At 46.4% G+C, this 16,758-nt stretch overlaps 1 protein-coding gene across 1 annotated transcript in view; it reads right to left on the bottom strand.

The window, feature by feature from the left end:
* The window catches only part of LOC149361114 (uncharacterized), a 12,463-nt gene extending 6,307 nt beyond the window's left edge, over positions 1–6,156 (bottom strand). Inside the window, exons 1-5 of the mRNA XM_089567999.1 lie at positions 6,085–6,156; positions 5,451–5,634; positions 4,535–4,828; positions 2,380–2,480; positions 311–539 (exon numbers count right to left, since the gene is read on the bottom strand). Coding sequence (XP_089424125.1) covers positions 311–539; positions 2,380–2,480; positions 4,535–4,828; positions 5,451–5,634; positions 6,085–6,156 — 880 coding nt within the window. The remainder of the gene's footprint in view (positions 1–310; positions 540–2,379; positions 2,481–4,534; positions 4,829–5,450; positions 5,635–6,084) is intronic.
* Positions 6,157–16,758: the final 10,602 nt, after the last annotated feature.

The raw sequence follows: 16,758 nt of genomic DNA, 5'->3' as shown, positions 1-16,758 counted from the left end.
CATGTGGGCATAGGCATGTTATCGGTGTGATTTTGTTCAGATGGCTGGCCGCCAACTAGCCGAATCCAGTTCTCCTCTCAACTACTAGTTTGGTGTGATCTTTGGCTGTTGTTAAATTGCCCACTCTGCTTGGCCCTCGGGCTGCAGTATTTTGTAAATAAATAAAATAAATAAAAGCAGCTTTATGCTTTGCCTACTTATTGGGTGGTCTAAAGTTATTTCTCCGCGCAAAAGTTTGTCAGTGCTTCAAGCCAGAAAAATCCCGCGATGTGTCGTGGAAATGGGCAGCGGTAGGTGTGTAGCACAGTACCTGGAGCGTAGGGGGCGAAGGTGGCCGTGTACTCTTTCCCGCATCCGTGTTCATTACAGCCACGCACTCCAACCACGACGTCTCCCTGTGTCTTGGTGTGTAGGAGTGTCATCCACCCATTGTGCGGGGGAATGTGGCGATCCAACGTCGTGGTGTCTTGCTCCACAGTCACATTGCACTCGACTGACTGGTTGCAGGTGACCCACGGCCCATTTCCGTCAAACCGATACTGGTGGTGAGGAGCAGATTTATGGGCATCAGTGCTGATATCCGGACAATAGAAAGGAAGAAATATCATAGAGTGCCTACAATAGGTATTTTAAGAATGATAGTATAAAATTCTGCACTTTCAGCGCTGAGCTTGCGATTTCATTGCAGCTGTTTATACTTTTCTCGATTTTGTAATAATCTCGCTTATGCCCCCCCTTACAATACGCGCTTCCTGAAGCCTGAACTAAAACGAATGAAAAAAAAAACTAGAGGAAATGGCGACTAAATTGCCCTTGCTACCTTTGCATTTTTTGCCTAAGTTGCTTGTCGCTCTCTTATTCGTCTTCATTTTTCTTTGCCTTACATGTATGACGGGTGGCCAGAGTGTGCGTATGTACGAGTATGTTCGGTTCGCCTTTCCGCAATGCCCTTTCAAAGTTTGTCGGCCATTTTGTATTGCTTTATAATAAGGTACCTTTTTGTATTGCTCCCCCTCTTATGTAATACTCCACCTAGGGATCCTTTAAGGGGCAATAAATTATGATGATAGGTTTGTCGGACTGTGACGCAGAGAAAGCGAGAAGAGACGACGCGCACGTGCGCACACAAACGCCCGTGCAGTGATAATAATCGGTTTTCCTTCCTTGCTATGTATTTTAACGTAACGTTATGTCGATCATACTAAAGCGCTCGCCCTTGTTAGCCTGTTTCTTAGTTTCGCGTCGTCGTCGGTGTCTGCAGCGTCTGACAAAGTTCAGAGCGAGAAATCTCCCTATCCATATTTAGGGGAGAGGAACAAGAAGAAATTGGAAGAGGGAAAGAAGGTTGAAAGCGACGGAAGACGAAGTGGGGGAAGGATGGAAAAAAGTTGGATGGCGACAGATAGCCTAATCCCTTGTGCATACACCCAGGCTGCGAGACGAGGTTTGGTACGATACCCACCGGGATGGGTACAAGCGTTCCCCGGCCCGCCCCCCGGCTTCTTTTTTTTGCTCTCACACCGCAGCCTTATGAGAGAAAAAAATCACCGGTAAACATTCTGCGATTTTTTTGCTGCGCAAATAACTTGCTGCAATTATTTGCAGATTTAGCCAAAAAATTCTGACCAAAGAGAATATACACGGGGCTCAGTGGCCCAGCTGCTGTTCCGCAAATAAATTAAACCGCCATCAGTATAATGTTTGTTTGTTTGTTTATTCGGGTTTACCGTCCCAAAGCTACTCAGACTATAAGGCACGCCGTAGTGAAGAGCTCCGGAAATTTCGACCACCTGGGGTTCTTTAACGTGCACTGACATCGCACAATACAAGGGCCTCTAGAATTCCGCCTCCATCGAAATTCGGCCGCCGCGGCCGGGTTCAAACCCGCGCCTTTCGGGCCAGCAGCCGAGCGCCGTAACCGCTGAGCCACCGTGGCGGGTCAGTATAATATTTACCCTCTCAGTCGAGACATCATAAATGAGGTTGGGATGAACAATAAGAGTGAATAATAAGTGCAGAGAGGATAGCTGCTGAAATTCTGAAGATTTGGTGGGGTATGCGAAAGTATCTTGAGCTGTTTAAGAAGAGTTCATTTATTTCTGGCGGCTGGCACTAATCTGGGCAGTATACTCATGGAGGCGAAATTCAAGAACGCCCATTTGCGGTGAGATGAAAGTCTACTTTAAAAAAATCCCCAAGTGGTCTAAATTATTCCTGAGTCCTCCACTATGGTCTCTGCCTAGGGTCGCGTTCAGTCCTGCGACATTAAACTCTACACAGTATACCGCACCATCCGCGTGCCCCGAGTGTATTCGCTAATTCAGTAATGTACTGTGTTGTTGATTCGCGAAAGTTTATTTTGCAGCTTTCTTCTCTCACCTGCAGGTAGCTGACGGTGCTGTTGATGGTGTCCCAGGATAGCAGGCTTGTGCCAGGTATGTCATAAAATTCGGCTTCATGATTGAGCGCAAGCACAGGAACTGCGTTCGATTCGTGAAAACGCCACATTAAGCTTCAAGCATTCAGTGTAAATCGTGTTAATGCGCAGTCGATGATATCAAACACTCCTTTGTGTCTGTGTTCTATCCCCGTCCTTTCTTAGTCGTTTTGCGCTAAAAGCCTTTACATTACCAAGATGAACCAACTCGCTCAGCAGAACGTGTTACTAAACACTGCACTGGAAAAAATTGCACCTGCACCTTCAAGCATTTTACTACTATAAGCGCAATGATCAAGAAGATAGCGAGAACACTTCGAAATACAAGCCTGGGGGTGAATTCTACAAGCTGCCCATTTTGAGGATGACCACTTCGAGCCCATCTGGTCTTCTGTCATTGGTCACTCAGGTATTCCCGCGGCCTTCAAGTGTCTGTCGAAAGCAAACCTGCCATTTGGTGGCTGGTGACCGGGCATCCGCACCGACTGTCATTGCCTGCGATATGCAGCCAACGGTGATGTCTGGTCGCCTTCTACTCAGTGGTCGGGTCGCTTTCGACGGATGCTGGAAAGCCGCGGGTGTATCTCAGTGAAGTGGCATTTTGGGTCCGTTGGTTGGTCATTATTTGCAGGTGGGCTTAGCGCGAGGCAACGGAGAACGAGGATAGCGCTCGCCCTGTGTCCCTCTCTTGTCCTCGTTAGCATAAAAAAGAGCGCAGCAGATGGAACCAAGGAGAAAGAACACACAGATACAGGCGCTGACTGTGAACTGAAATAAGTTGATTGCAGCAACGGTAATATGTAGAAACCCATCATATCTCGTCCACATGATAGCCCATGAAAACATTAAAACTAGGTGATAAGTTTCTTCGCAATCAGCCATCGAGAAATCTGATCTCTTTTCTTTTCAAGTTAATAGAAGGAGTGCTGACACACTTCTCACCTCGTTGATGAATGGCACACGCTTCAAAGAATTCACGTTCAATATGGTTCCTGCAGCGTTTAATAGACTTGTGCCATCCAAAGTGGCAGTGCGCTGGCAATTGGTCACGTGCTGAGGCAAGTTCTTTCTTGTGCTGTCTTTAATATCTCTATTATGCTCTCTCAGCCTGTCACTGCAACAATGCTCAGTTTGTCCAATGTATGATGTATTGGTATTCCCCTCCAATGTTTTTGAAGGGGACAAAGGTTCTTAAACGCTACAAGAACCAGCTTGAACGTGAATTGTTTGAAGCGTATGCCATTCATCAATGAGGAGAGAAGTGTTTCAGTACTCCTTCTATTAACTTGAAAAGAAAAGAGATCAGATTTCTCGATGGCAGATTGCGAAGAAACTTATCACCTAGTTTTAATGTTTTCATGTTTTTATCATGTGGACGAGATATCGGTTTCTATATATTGCCGTTGCTGCAATAAACTTCTTTCAGTTGACTGTCAGCGCCTGTGTCTCTGTGTTCTTTCTTCTTGGTCCCGTGCACTGCGCTCTTTTTATGCAATGAATGTACCAACTAGCCCGGCTTATTCCTTTCTTGGGTGTTCTCCTTTGTATCGCGCTAAGCCCACATGCATATCAGAGTGACCAGTGACAAAGGATCAGACGGATGCGAAATGGCCATTTTAAAATGGACAGCTTATAGAATATGACCCCTGGTGTAACATTTCCACCGACCGCAACCCGATCGGTCTCTTCCACTGTTCGCATGCATCGAAAGCAGACTCTGACTCTAATAACACTGTGCTAACGAAAACAAGATCAAAGCGCTGGAAGCCAAGAAGCCAAGAACGCTCGCTTCACCGACGCGGATTGCAGCCGCCACCTCCAACGAAACCGCGCTGAGCAAGTTGCGATTGGTGGAAAGTTGGATGAATGTTGAGGTCCAGTGGCAAAGCGAGAAAAAAACGTCAGAAAACTTAGAAGCAAAACTACTGTGGACCGGTTGAGTGCCCCTATCTTTGATTAGGACCGGCAGACGGCGCAAACTAGTCCTTCGGATCCGCGCTCCGCTGTTCGCTTTTCATTTGGCGCCGGTCTTATCTACACTGCTATAGGTGTTACAGCGCTCTAACGTACACCGCAGAAGGAGTAAAGTTTGCTTACCATCCGTCCACGTGGTGACTGATGCGGTTCCTGGCGGTCCAAACTTGACTATGCCATACGCAACCTTGAACTGGCCCCGCACATCAACGTGGTAAGTGGTGTCGTTAGCCAGACCTTCAACTGCAAACTTCGTTTCCTCAGTGAAGGCGATGGAGCACGTTGTGGCATTCTGTTTGCAGTACCGCACCCGGAATCCGTGATAGAGGCGTTGCTCGGTGTTTGGGAGCGACCACTCAAGTTGGAACGAGCCCGGGTGTGTTGACTCGATTTTCGTCACGACGGGAGGAAGCGGGTCTTGAAACGTCCGCGTGGAAGGGGCGAAGAAACGGCGAAATGATCTACGGTATCCCCTTCATTTCATTTTTATCGCATTTATCCGTCTACTTTGTATCGTTTATAGAGAACATTCAGAGACAGGTTCCTCTCGGCCCTTGACAGTTTGCTTGTTGAAAACAATGCAATACGTACTCAAGGTGACGCACCTAGGAGCGAGTAAAAAACAAATAAAAAGAACTTATACACCTATGTATGTACAAAAACAGTGAGTTACACGAGGATAGCATTAATCAAACAGGATCGAAATTACCGCATTTCCTACAAAAAAAAAAAACAGAGCATGTCGCCACTTAGCCAAGGGGTGACATGATAACCGGCGATTCATTGGCTCACTGCTCAGACAGTGTTGTGGGAAACAATAAAAAAGGCACAAAATTCTTTTCAGAGTTGCGAACAATGTAAGAAGGCCGCGGACTGCTTTGTACACTTTTTTTTTTACTTCGACAGTGATGAGGAAGTTCGAATTGCATGATTAAAGAATACTGCGTAAACACGCACCCAAGCATACTCCCACGCGTTTTCTCCGTTAGTCCCAACTACTGTTGTTGAGGTTTCTTGCTACTTGTCGAAGTTTGCTTACCGTCTGGCGGCGTGACGAAAGTACGTTTTCCAGCTTCGTGGCAGCCTACGGCAGGGCACGCCAGTAGTTTCGCCACGTACTTTGCAGAAGGCTCAAGCTTTCGGAACACGGCGCTGTAGGTCGACGGTGTAGTCGGTTTCCCGTCGAATATGCGGCCTTCATGGTGGATCTCTTGACCGTCGCCCTGTGAGAGTTAGAAGGGGCAAGCCGACTGTGAAACATATACGCTGGGAACAGCAATGGGCAAGTGTTCGGGAAAGCAACAATCGTTAAGGCTTCATGTGAAAGAAATTTCATAACCAGTTGCATGCTCCAGATTTTGCGAAATTTAAATATGCGGACAACTTGTTTCCCCGGCTTCTTTTCGACGCGGCCGACCATCTTCATCATTGTGCGTCAGGACAGCACCGAGGAGGAAATCTCCCTCATGGGGAAAACAGAAGCAGCGACGGAGCGCCACTTCGAAGGTCGGAGCCGGTGAACTGTCCTCGGGATCCGGCCAGCGTCTCGAGCGGTTGCAGCCACACGCAGTCGTCACCTTCCGCAGCAGGCACACGGAGATCCCTCTCGCCTTGCCGCTGGACTGCTGGTTCCAGGCAGCGAAGCGAGCGCAGCAAACGCGCGCTCTCCTCACCTCCCCCAGCAAATGCTTGGGGATGGCCTTGCCCCAAAGAATGCGGCGCGCACGGCAAGACCCGGCCGCCATTGTCGGCGCTTACAAATGTTCGCCGCCGATACCCCCGAGGTCACGCGCCTGCCCCAGCCGGCAAGTCGGAAGGCCTTCTTACGTAGCCTTCTATTTCCGCGGAATGCCTCGTTCATGTTTTTGTAGCTAGCCGGCTCGCTTTGCGTTGTTTGCAAGTGTAATAAATAGCATACGAGTGTTCACGCTTTGTCGTCCCTCCCTTTGTTCCCTCGAGCACGAACCCCTCCGCAGTTAGCTAGCGGGAACGCTGCATCCGAGGAGTGGGAGTGCGGGGGCGGAAGGCTGTCTCCCCATATTCCCTCAAATATTAGTCCACATATCCGCTGCTTTTGGTAGAGTATAAAAATTTGTAGGGGTTTAACGTTGTTCAACCGAGTAGACATGCGAAAACAGGAGTTCATTTTTCAGTTGGAGAATATACTTAAGCTCGCACCCTTAAGCAAGCACATACATCTAAGCTCCGCCTTAAGATTATGACGTGATATCTTTAGTGGATTAATGCCCATATATGGCGAATTGGTCGTTCTGTACTTAACATCTATAGATGGCGGCGATTCCTCATATGCCACTACCAGCGCAGTGGCGCAGCGGTTAAGAGATGCGTCCCTGCACTGGCAGGCAGCCACTGGTAGGGATTGGCGACCCATGTTTCTCTTCCCGAGCAACTTCTAGCGCAGCTAGGGTGAGGTGCCTCCGAATTTGCCCGAGTTACTACCTGAGCTTACCGAAGTAACTCGGGCAAGCTGGAGTAGTAACTCGCTTTGCTAGGCAACGGCACAAGACGTACGTGCGTACGCACGATGACAAGATTCTTGGTCGGTGTTGACCGTACGAGTGTTAGTGCACTTAAAGTAAGACTAAGTATCTTCTCCAAGCACAAAATCACATAGGATTAAGGAGTTGGGACGAAGATGGGACGTGCCCAGTGCGGCCTCCAAATTTTCGGTTAACGAAGCCTAACGCTCCTTGCACAGGTGCGAGGCCTGACCGAATAATTAAGTACTTAACTAGTGTCAAATATTTCATTTTTCTTGTTACTTTGGCCTTCATTTTATTTTGCTCGAAAATCGGCGCTGAATTCACAAAGGGCCCCAACCAGCTTCTGCTATAGCGCCTCAGTGGGACTGGAGGATTTTCAAATAAGTATCTAAATGAAAACAAAATAAAGGCCTGATGTATTGACGAGTGGCTTCGAGTAACACCGCCATCCTTTGACAGAGAAACACAACACTCGGGAGATAAGACTGGCGCGTGCAAGCTCTACCCCGCTGGAATCGCGGTTGCAAGAATATATTTGGCTGGAATGTAAATCCGAAATAAAGGAACTGACACCGAGTCGACACTTTCTAAAACTCCCGCCACAACAGCGTTCTCCTCGCGCCCTCTTGTGTGACCTGCGCAGCATCCGCAGCGCTCCACGTCAGCAGAGGGCGAGGGGGACTGACTGTTCTCCTACCTTCTTCGCAGCTTCAAAGTCTCAGGGATGTTGCTGCAAGGCAAATCCCCTGGCTTCGAAAATTTCGAAGACAAGCTCGCTGCATTCACGGTCTGCAAGAGAGCCTGAATAGCAGTTCTCAGCGGATACCGAGATTCGGAGTGAAGCCATCGATTTTTCTCCGATTCCCTTCCCACTGGCGGGGAACTCGCGATGCGAACTTGGCTGTGAACAGACTGTAGTTGGGATAGTTGGTACACTCATGGACAGAATTTGTGGGGTACGGATTCGTGTAAAAAACATATTTCTCCTTAGCCTCGCTAGCTATTCACATTGTATTAGTTCGAGCTAATAGAGCACGCATGTCTTCTTATGCCTATATGCTTTTTAGTGAGCTGCTATGCCTGACCATGCAGAAATTATTTTTTTTAAACCGTGACTCCGCATGCTGGGAACCTTTTTTCATGATTGTACATAGTCAGGAAATATAATTTAGCGTTCATTCAGTTTCATCTGTTCCTCTTCAGGACATTATTCCTCCGACTATGAGGGAGGCGCGTGCTCTCAGAAGCCAAGCTTACTTCACTGATCTGATTTACCGCAGGAGAAACCTTAATGACTGCCAGCGGAGTTATCGGTTGGTGCAAGAGAAAGAACGCACTATTTAATCGAGTTAAATTAATGACGTCCTCCCTTTGAGCTCAGAGTTGTCGTTGATGACTCAGTTCGCTTTCGCTCTAGCTGAACGATCTTTGGCATGCACTAATGGCTAGCAAGTGCTCATCTAGGAACGAAAGAATTCACATATCATCACTTGCTTTGCAAAGTAAGCCCTGTTTTGGCACTTTTTTTTTGTAGGTACACCACTGAATCCGTTCTCTATATTTCATTTCCGCTGATGCCTTCCAGAACACCAAAAAGGTGCTCTTGTTGCGACGAAAAAAAAAGCATTGCAGCAAAAAGGCACACTTTGCACAGTGCATGCTCACTGATTTAAGCCATCAATAGAATGGATGGTGCGTGTGTGAACAATAACTGCAGAGGCTCAATTTAATTAACTTGAAATACTTCATTTAATATTCTTCACAATCAAGCGCACAGAAAACGACAAAGATGAAGAGGAGAAAAGACACCAATGTTTCGGCACAGTAATATTATTACTATCAGTATTATTTAGATTTTTTCCCCCATCATTTATTTTCTTGTTCAACATGCTGAGTACCTATCAGTTGCCGCCTGTGTCTTGGCCAATCCCCCGCAGTGGGTACGCGCCATTATTTAGAGGACAACAACAACAACAATGTTTCGAATAAAATTCAGTTGGTTTTTTAGGGACATGCGGAAGTTAGCGCTTGTCTGCGTTTCTTTTTTATCGTCTTCGTTGTTTTCGCGCGCTTTGTTGTCAAGAATGAATTACCAAACCCCACCTCATTAACCTTTATTTAACAAATTGATAAGCAGGACTCACATTAGGTGTTACAGGAGTTTTTGAACGAGCACACACAACAGGGGGAAGTAATAGTAAGTGAGATACTCGGATGGAAGAGGTACAATTAGTATTTTGGGTGCATAGCCCAGGCTGTTCGTTCAATTCTGTGCTACCGCCTGGGCGCGAGAAACGAATGTCCCTTTTCTCCTAGTAATGTGCAAGTAGTTGTCGCAAATCTTTGAAATGGCAAAAGGAATACTGTATACGGCAAGGTTTACCAACTCTTGGGACAGCACAGTCGAGCGAATTACGGACAAAATTGTTGCTGTTTTTAAGTTTTACTGCTTTGCTATGTTAATGTTCTCGGCTCCTGTCATGTCAGCTGTTTATCCGGCAATGGCTGTCCAAATACTCACCAGTTGCTTGAAAATCGCCACCTGAAATAGAATCGGAAGAATGTAAAGTAAATTCACAGGGAGTTTTTTCATCCAAGCCGAAAACTTGCAAGTTCTAGTATGTGGCGACAGGGTGGACTCGTACTTTAATAAAATACTTAATTAATTAATTTTATTTGTGTTTCACAACATGACGTACATATTGTGAAAGGAGCCGAAATGAAAAGCCGTTTCAATGCTTCTCGAAAAGAATTCTGGGTAATTTGCAATATCGATGACGAATGGGTTCTGTCGCAGCCCCGATTGCCAGCACCGGTGGAAGTAACTTGACCAGTCTTGGCAACGTATCTTTGCGGACAGTCCTTTGATCCCGCGCCACCATTATTCGATGATCCATACACAGAGGAGGTGCGCCGCCGCGGTAGCTCAGTGATTATTGCGTTGGCTGGTAACCACGAAGACGCTTGTTCGGCCCCGGCCGCGGTGGTCGAATTTAGATGGAGGCGAAATTCTAGAGGCCCGACCCGTGTACTGTGCTATGTCAGTGCAGGTTAAGGAACCTCAGCTAGTCAAAATTTCCGCCGCCTTTCACTACGGCGTCCCTCATAGCCTGAGTGGCTTTGGAACGTTAAACCCCCATAAACCTAAACAGGTGAGGTACGCTATTTCATGCAGTATACGTACATATAACCATTCGATTCCATGTTTTATTTTTTCCGAAATGTGGTGGGGGGAAGGGGGGATAAAAATCGGGCGACATTTGTTGAGCTTAAATTGTAGTGGACATCTGGTTGTTCAGAAAATTTTTTGTATAGTTCGGGTTCTTTGATAATGTTTTGCATCGCAAGACTGTTAAATATAACACTTCGTTTTTCTGCTAGAAATCAAATGCGCAGTTGTGAGCTTATTATTTCATAAACAACGGGAAAATTACAGGTTGGAGTAAAAGTTGTTCAGAAATTAAAGTTTTTTTCTAATTATTTCATATATTTCGTCGCGTACGTTGCCAGTCTCTTATGAAGCACTCCCGTGTCTGAACAAGACCGTCCTGCCTTTATTTTATACTGCGAAAATGTTCAACGTCGGAGCGATGATTTTAAACGCGAAAGGTCCCTGGGTCGGGGTTTCGTCGGCGTTGGTAGCGCTTCACACAGTGACTTCGATAAGACACCTTGTCGGTAGCCATGTTTCGGCTTCTCACTTCTCAATTGCCCTTTTCGAACTCATCCTCAAATTTATCCGCCTGATGAAAACAAGCATTAAAAGAGGTTGAAGATTCCTCGTTGACAGATGACACCTTTTTGGAATAAGCACTGCATATCCGCAAATTTTCAAGCGGTGTCTAAAGCCTTGTGAAATGCCAAATGACATCATCTACAAGGCTAATTTTTGGGGAGAAATCGAGTTTTACCCGTAAACGAAGGGACCTCATGCCCCGAATCCAGACAAACGAGACTGCGCGATCAGTCACCCTCTTCGCTCACACGAAGCCCGCGCAGCACGATTAGAAGGCAACAGATAGCGAATCTGTCCTTGCACCTGCCCACGGCCGCCTCTTTTCCAGCCGAATCATCCAGCTGTGAGCTGAAGAATTTATAAACAGGTTGAACGGAAGAAATAACGTAACAATGAATGAAATGGAGCAAGGGGGTAGCGTTACACACCACGTAAACACATTATGTACGTTATTTGTCATGAGTGATTTCACACCAAGTAATTACCTGTGCCTCTCATGAGCGAGAAACAGCGAATGCTTGTACGAAAAGATTTTGTGTCACTTACGGAATACTTTTGCATCAGTTCCAGTGACGTCCAAGTGACGACTGCTGAGGTAGGCTTCAAGATCTCGACGGATATGTCACAAAAACCTGCAGTGCAAAATGAACCACCGGATAACTTCGTCCCTGCGGCTTCTGAACATTACGCACAGGCAAATTTATCGTGATTTTAATTGTGAGGCGGACTTTGAGCACCGTGCACAAGTTGTTGCAGCAGCGTCTTTCTGTACTGCATTTCGCTTTGCAGCGAAAGGGTGTTTTTGATAATCTTTTTGGAAAAGGGAATTAAAATATACGGGGAATTTTCCCAGTTGTCAAGACTTCCTGCCGCGCCAGGTTATTGAGACCTATACGTAATAAAATCTCGACTATTTATTTGAGAAAGAATAAAAAAAAATTGGCAGGCGCCCATACGGCCTGACGTGATGAAGTGTGTAAGTAGAATGGATTTGCTTTTCCATTTGGTGCTTTTCTATTGGATGCTTTTCTCTTTTGGCTCATCCAATTCCCTCAAAGTTGCGCCAATTAGCTCCACTCTAGTTTAGCTGGCTTTTATGGCTGGCAAGCGATTTTTTATGCGTCAAAAGTTGTTGAATTATACGCATGTCACCTTACTTGGTACGACGCGTTGGATTAGGCCTTTATATTGGATCAGCCGCTGGCACGCTCTCATTGACGTGATCCACTGATGTGCTCTCGCTTTCGGAGTTGCTGTCCTTTCCTCTGCGCACCTCGCTCGTTTGGGGGTGTCGCTGCTTATCTCTGCGCCGACGAGGTTTTCTCTTTCGTCTCTCTATGGGGGGGGGGTTCTAGCGCTTGGCTCGTTGCAGGCTCGGGAGGCTGCGCTCGGCGGCCACGTCTAGGCACATGCCGGAATTAACGCCTAATGGCACTCATTCAGCTAACGAATTAGAAGAACAGAAAAATTTTGACGGTCGATTCTCCGTTCCCGCCGGTGGGTTTTAAATTCACGACCTCCGGATGTCGTGTGCACAGCTACCATTGACTATGACGATGGTTGCCTCACTTTTTTTTTGTAATGTATTTGTGTTGCTCGTAGCCCAGCCTAGAGATGTAAATAAGTAGATAGATGCACGGACGGACGGTTTATCAGCCTTCTGCAAAAAGAGTTAGCTTGTCTAGCTGGATTCCTTGCTTTGCGGTGCGGCTTAACCCACCGATATGTCTTTCAGCGCCGCCTCGGCTTTTCTCGTTATTCTTTCGTTTTATTTTTTTCTTCTTGTTGCTTTCAATTTTGTTCATTTTCGCGGCTGGGGCGGTGAAAAAAAATAATAGTTTCTTAGCCAGCTCTCTGTGCCGCCTGCTTCTACCTTCTGCTGAGCTGTTGTTCTAACTCTAAGGTGTACTAACTTACCGATGACTCTGCCTTAGACAGGTAATTTGTCAAGCATTTTCTTTCCACGATTCGTATTTTCTTACTCCGGTAATTTTCTTTTCATGGTTGTCTTATGTTGTCTCTCTCGCTGAAAATTTTGCAATTATTTCATGCCATCGAGCTTGTTTCCTCAAGGGAGGAAACCTTTGACTGCTGTATTAGACATCCTAACATATGCGCCTAAAGCAAACCTTCCGACTGGCCTCTGCCTTATTTCAAGCGCAGAATTCGTGTCAAACAAAAGGAGGAAAACAGCATTTTTTAAAAGACAAGCGTGGCACCAATGCGTGTTTTTAGATTTGATCAACGAGCTCATATTTTGATCGATGCTTCATGACAGCTGCAACTGCTTTCGCTTTCTGCATTATTCCATCGTGGTAGAGCAGGGCAAAGGACAGGACACAAGAAACAAGGAAGGACGTACACAGGCGCTGACTATCAACTGAATTTTTATTTCGAAATACAGAGAGAGAGAGAGAGAGAGGGAAAGGCAGGGATGTTAACCAGAAAGGATTCCGGTTGGCTACCCTATATATAGCAATCATAAGGGGGTGGAACATAGATAAAAGGGTTGCTCGGTCACCGGAATTCAGAAGACAGTCACGTCAGTAGATAACACATATTGATAACTGTAGTGGCGGTGAAAGGCGATAAAGGGAAGCGGAGGGTGTATAGGGCCATGGCGCGAAATAAGGGATGATCGGTAAAGAAAGATGAGGTCGCCCAGAAGGGGCTAAAAGCTATAGACAATCAATAACAGAAATGATGGCATTAAAAACATATAAATTCGTTAAGAATAATCAAAAGAACACTTTAAAAACATTAATAACTGGTAGGCTGCGAGGTGTGAAGGGCCGGCAATCAAAAACATTAAGGCCTCACAGAAGATGAATTTTTAAAGAGGCAAAAAAGGAGGCTAAAAGCACGAAAGAACTAAAAGGAGGAGTAAAGGCCTGCGACGAATAACAGCTAACCCTATATCACAATTAAAAGACCAAAAACCCGGAATAAACAATAAAAACAGGTTGCGATAAAATCAAACGACGCAAGGAGTCACAACGCATGCCCTGCTGTTCTCAGAAAATCCAATTCTTTCTGAGATAAACTAATGGATGGTGCACTGACACAGTGGTCTTTCGCACGACGGATGTTGCAAGCCTCAATTATTTCTCTCGACGTACGATCTCGTCCTTTCCCAATGATTGCACATTGGTAAAATATTGGGGTACAAATATTGCTTTCACATTTTTTACAGTGCTTGGCCAGATTTCCAGTGATGGCTATATTACCTACATTGTAATTATGTTCTTGAAGTCCGATATTGATGTACCTTCCAGTTTGATTAATGTATTCCTTCCCGCAGGATAAGGGCACAGAGTACACAACACCAGAGGCACAAGGAACATGGGGATTACTGTGCGTTTGCCCGCAACCACGGTGAACTTGCTGGTTGTTAACTCTCGTGCAGATAGAGGCGAGCTTGTTCGGCGCAGAAAAAACCACGTCGACGCCTGCGCGTTTCGCAACTTTCTTTAGACCGCGGCTAACATTGTGCAGATAGGGCACAACTACAACATTTCTGCGGTAATCCTCCTTCCGGGTGGGCAAACGTTTTTTCTTTATGCTGCCTGCGACTGATATCAGGAGAGGTAAAGGGTAGCCCGCCGCGAGGAGCCGACCCACCTTCCCGTGAAGAGAGTCATGAAGCCGATGTTCGTAGGTTTTTTGAAGGGCGTTGCGCGTATGAGAGGAGCGGCCTTTTACCTCTGGGTTCGTATGACCCGCAGGCATGCGCAGGAGAAAAATGAAGACGTAGGTCAAGGAACCGCATGCCATTATCTTCTGGGAATTCAGACGTTAATACGAGAGGATGCAAACATTGGTCAAACAACGAGTGAGCTTCGGGAGCTGCAATTTTGAATTCTTCACTGTTGCATTTTAAAAGGACGAGATAGTCGTCTACATATCGAAAGATTTTGACAACGCAGGTACTACCGATCCTTTTGTGCAGCAGTCTGTCTTAGTGGGCAAGAGCGAGTTCACTAAAAACAGGGGCCGTACATGAGCCTATGCATACACCTTTCTTCTGGATGTAGGTTTGTTTGTTTCACGTGACAAAGGAAGATTTCAAATAAAAGTCTAGGATTCGCAGAAAATCGCTCGCGGAAAGCCCTATTTGATTTTGGAAGCGAACAGTGCCATGGCTATCGATAGCTTCTTCAATACAACTCATTAGTTCTTGATGTGGCAACGAATAATGCAAGTATTTGATGTCGACGGAGAATCCCTTAAGATCTTGGTGATGGAAAGAGGTTAAAAAGTGATGATCTGTTCTGAGGTACCAACCACACAAAAGGATCGGTAGTACCTGCGTTGTCAAAATGTGTCTTTCGATATGTAGACGACTATCTCATCCTTTTAAAATGCAACAGTGAAGAATTCAAAATTGCAGCTCCCGAAGTTCAGTCCTTGTTTGACCAATGTTTGCATCCTCTCGTATTAACGTCTGAATTCCCAGGAGAAAATAACATGCGGTTCCTTGGCCTACGTCTTCATTTTTCTCCTGCGCATGCCTGCTGGTCATACGAACCCAGAGGTAAAAAGCTGCTCCTCTCATACGCGTCAGCACACTCGAAGTTGGTAAAGCGAGGCATCATCAGCCTGTGCTTCCGCAATGCCCTTCAAAAAACCTGCGAACATCGGCTTCATGACTGTCTTCACGGGCAGGTGGGGCGGCTCCTCGCGGCGGGCTACCCTTTACCTCTCTTGATATCAGTTCCAGGCAGCATAAAGAAAAAACGTTTGCCCACCCGGAAGAAGGATTACCGCAGAAATGTTGTAGTTGTGCCCTATCTGCACAATGTTAGCCGCGGTCTAAAGAAAGTTGCGAAACGCGCAGGCGTCGACGTGGTTTTTTCTGCGCCGAACAAGCTCGCCTCTATCTGCACGAGAGTTAACAACCAGCAAGTTCACCGTGGTTGCGGGCAAACGCACAGTAATCCCCATGTTCCTTGTGCCTCTGGTGTTGTGTACTCTGTGCCCTTATCCTGCGGGAAGGAATACATTGGTCAAACGGGAAGGTGCATCAATGTCAGACTTTAAGAACATAATAACAATGTAGGTAATATAGCCATCACTGGAAATCTAGCCAAGCACAGTAAAAAATGTGAAAGCAAAATTTGCGCCCCAATATTTGACCAAATGTTTAGGGGAATCCCCCAAGGTGCAGTAGATTCGTAACAAGGGAGTAATTACTCATTGACGTCCACCCGAGCGCAGCCATACGGCTTTCTCAGAAACTTCGTAGTTAAAGAAAAATTCGTCCTGGTCCGGGGTTCGAACCCACGACTACCGCTACACCGGAGCAGTCGCTCTACCAATTGAGCTAACCAGGACGGCAAGCTTATGGTAGGGCGAGAGCGAATTGATCAATAACTCGAAGTGGGAACAGTGGTGACCAAATGTTTAGGGGAATCCCCCAAGGTGGAGTAGATTCGTAATAAGGGAGTAATTACTCATTGACGTCCACCCGAGCGCAGCCATACGGCTACAAAGGAAAGCTATACATCTTTCTCAGAAACTTCGTAGTTAAAGAAAAATTCGTCCTGGTCCGGGGTTCGAACCCAGGACCACCGCCACACCGGGGCAGTCGCTCTACCAATTGAGCTAACCAGGACGGCAAGCTTATGGTAGGGCGAGAGCGAATTGATCAATAACTCGAAGTGGGAACAGTGTTGACCAAATGTTTAGGGGAATCCCCCAAGGTGGAGTAGATTCGTAATAATTGAGTAATTACTCATTGACGTCCACCTGAGCGCAAACTTCGTAGTTAAAGAAAAATTCGTCCTCGTCCGGGGTTCGAACCCAGGACCACAGCTACACCGGAGCAGTCGCTCTACCAATTGAGCTAACCAGGACGGCAAGCTTATGGTACGGCGAGAGCGAATTGATCAATAACTCGAAGTGGGAACAGTGTTGACCAAATGTTTAGGGGAATCCCCCAAGGTGGAGTAGATTCGTAATAAGGGAGTAATTACTCATTGACGTCCACCCGAGCGCAGCCATACGGCTACAATTACTCCCTTATTACGAATCTACTCCACCTTGGTGGATTCCCCTAAACATTTGGTCAACACTGTTCCCACTTCGAGTTATTGATCAATTCGCTC

The sequence above is a fragment of the Amblyomma mixtum genome, chromosome 2, assembly GCF_055824585.1.
Source record: "Amblyomma mixtum isolate Tamu chromosome 2, ASM5582458v1, whole genome shotgun sequence".
NCBI classification, from domain to species: Eukaryota; Metazoa; Arthropoda; class Arachnida; order Ixodida; family Ixodidae; genus Amblyomma; species Amblyomma mixtum.
The sequence above is the reverse complement of the archived record's forward strand: the minus strand, read 5'-3'. Positions and strand labels throughout refer to the sequence as shown.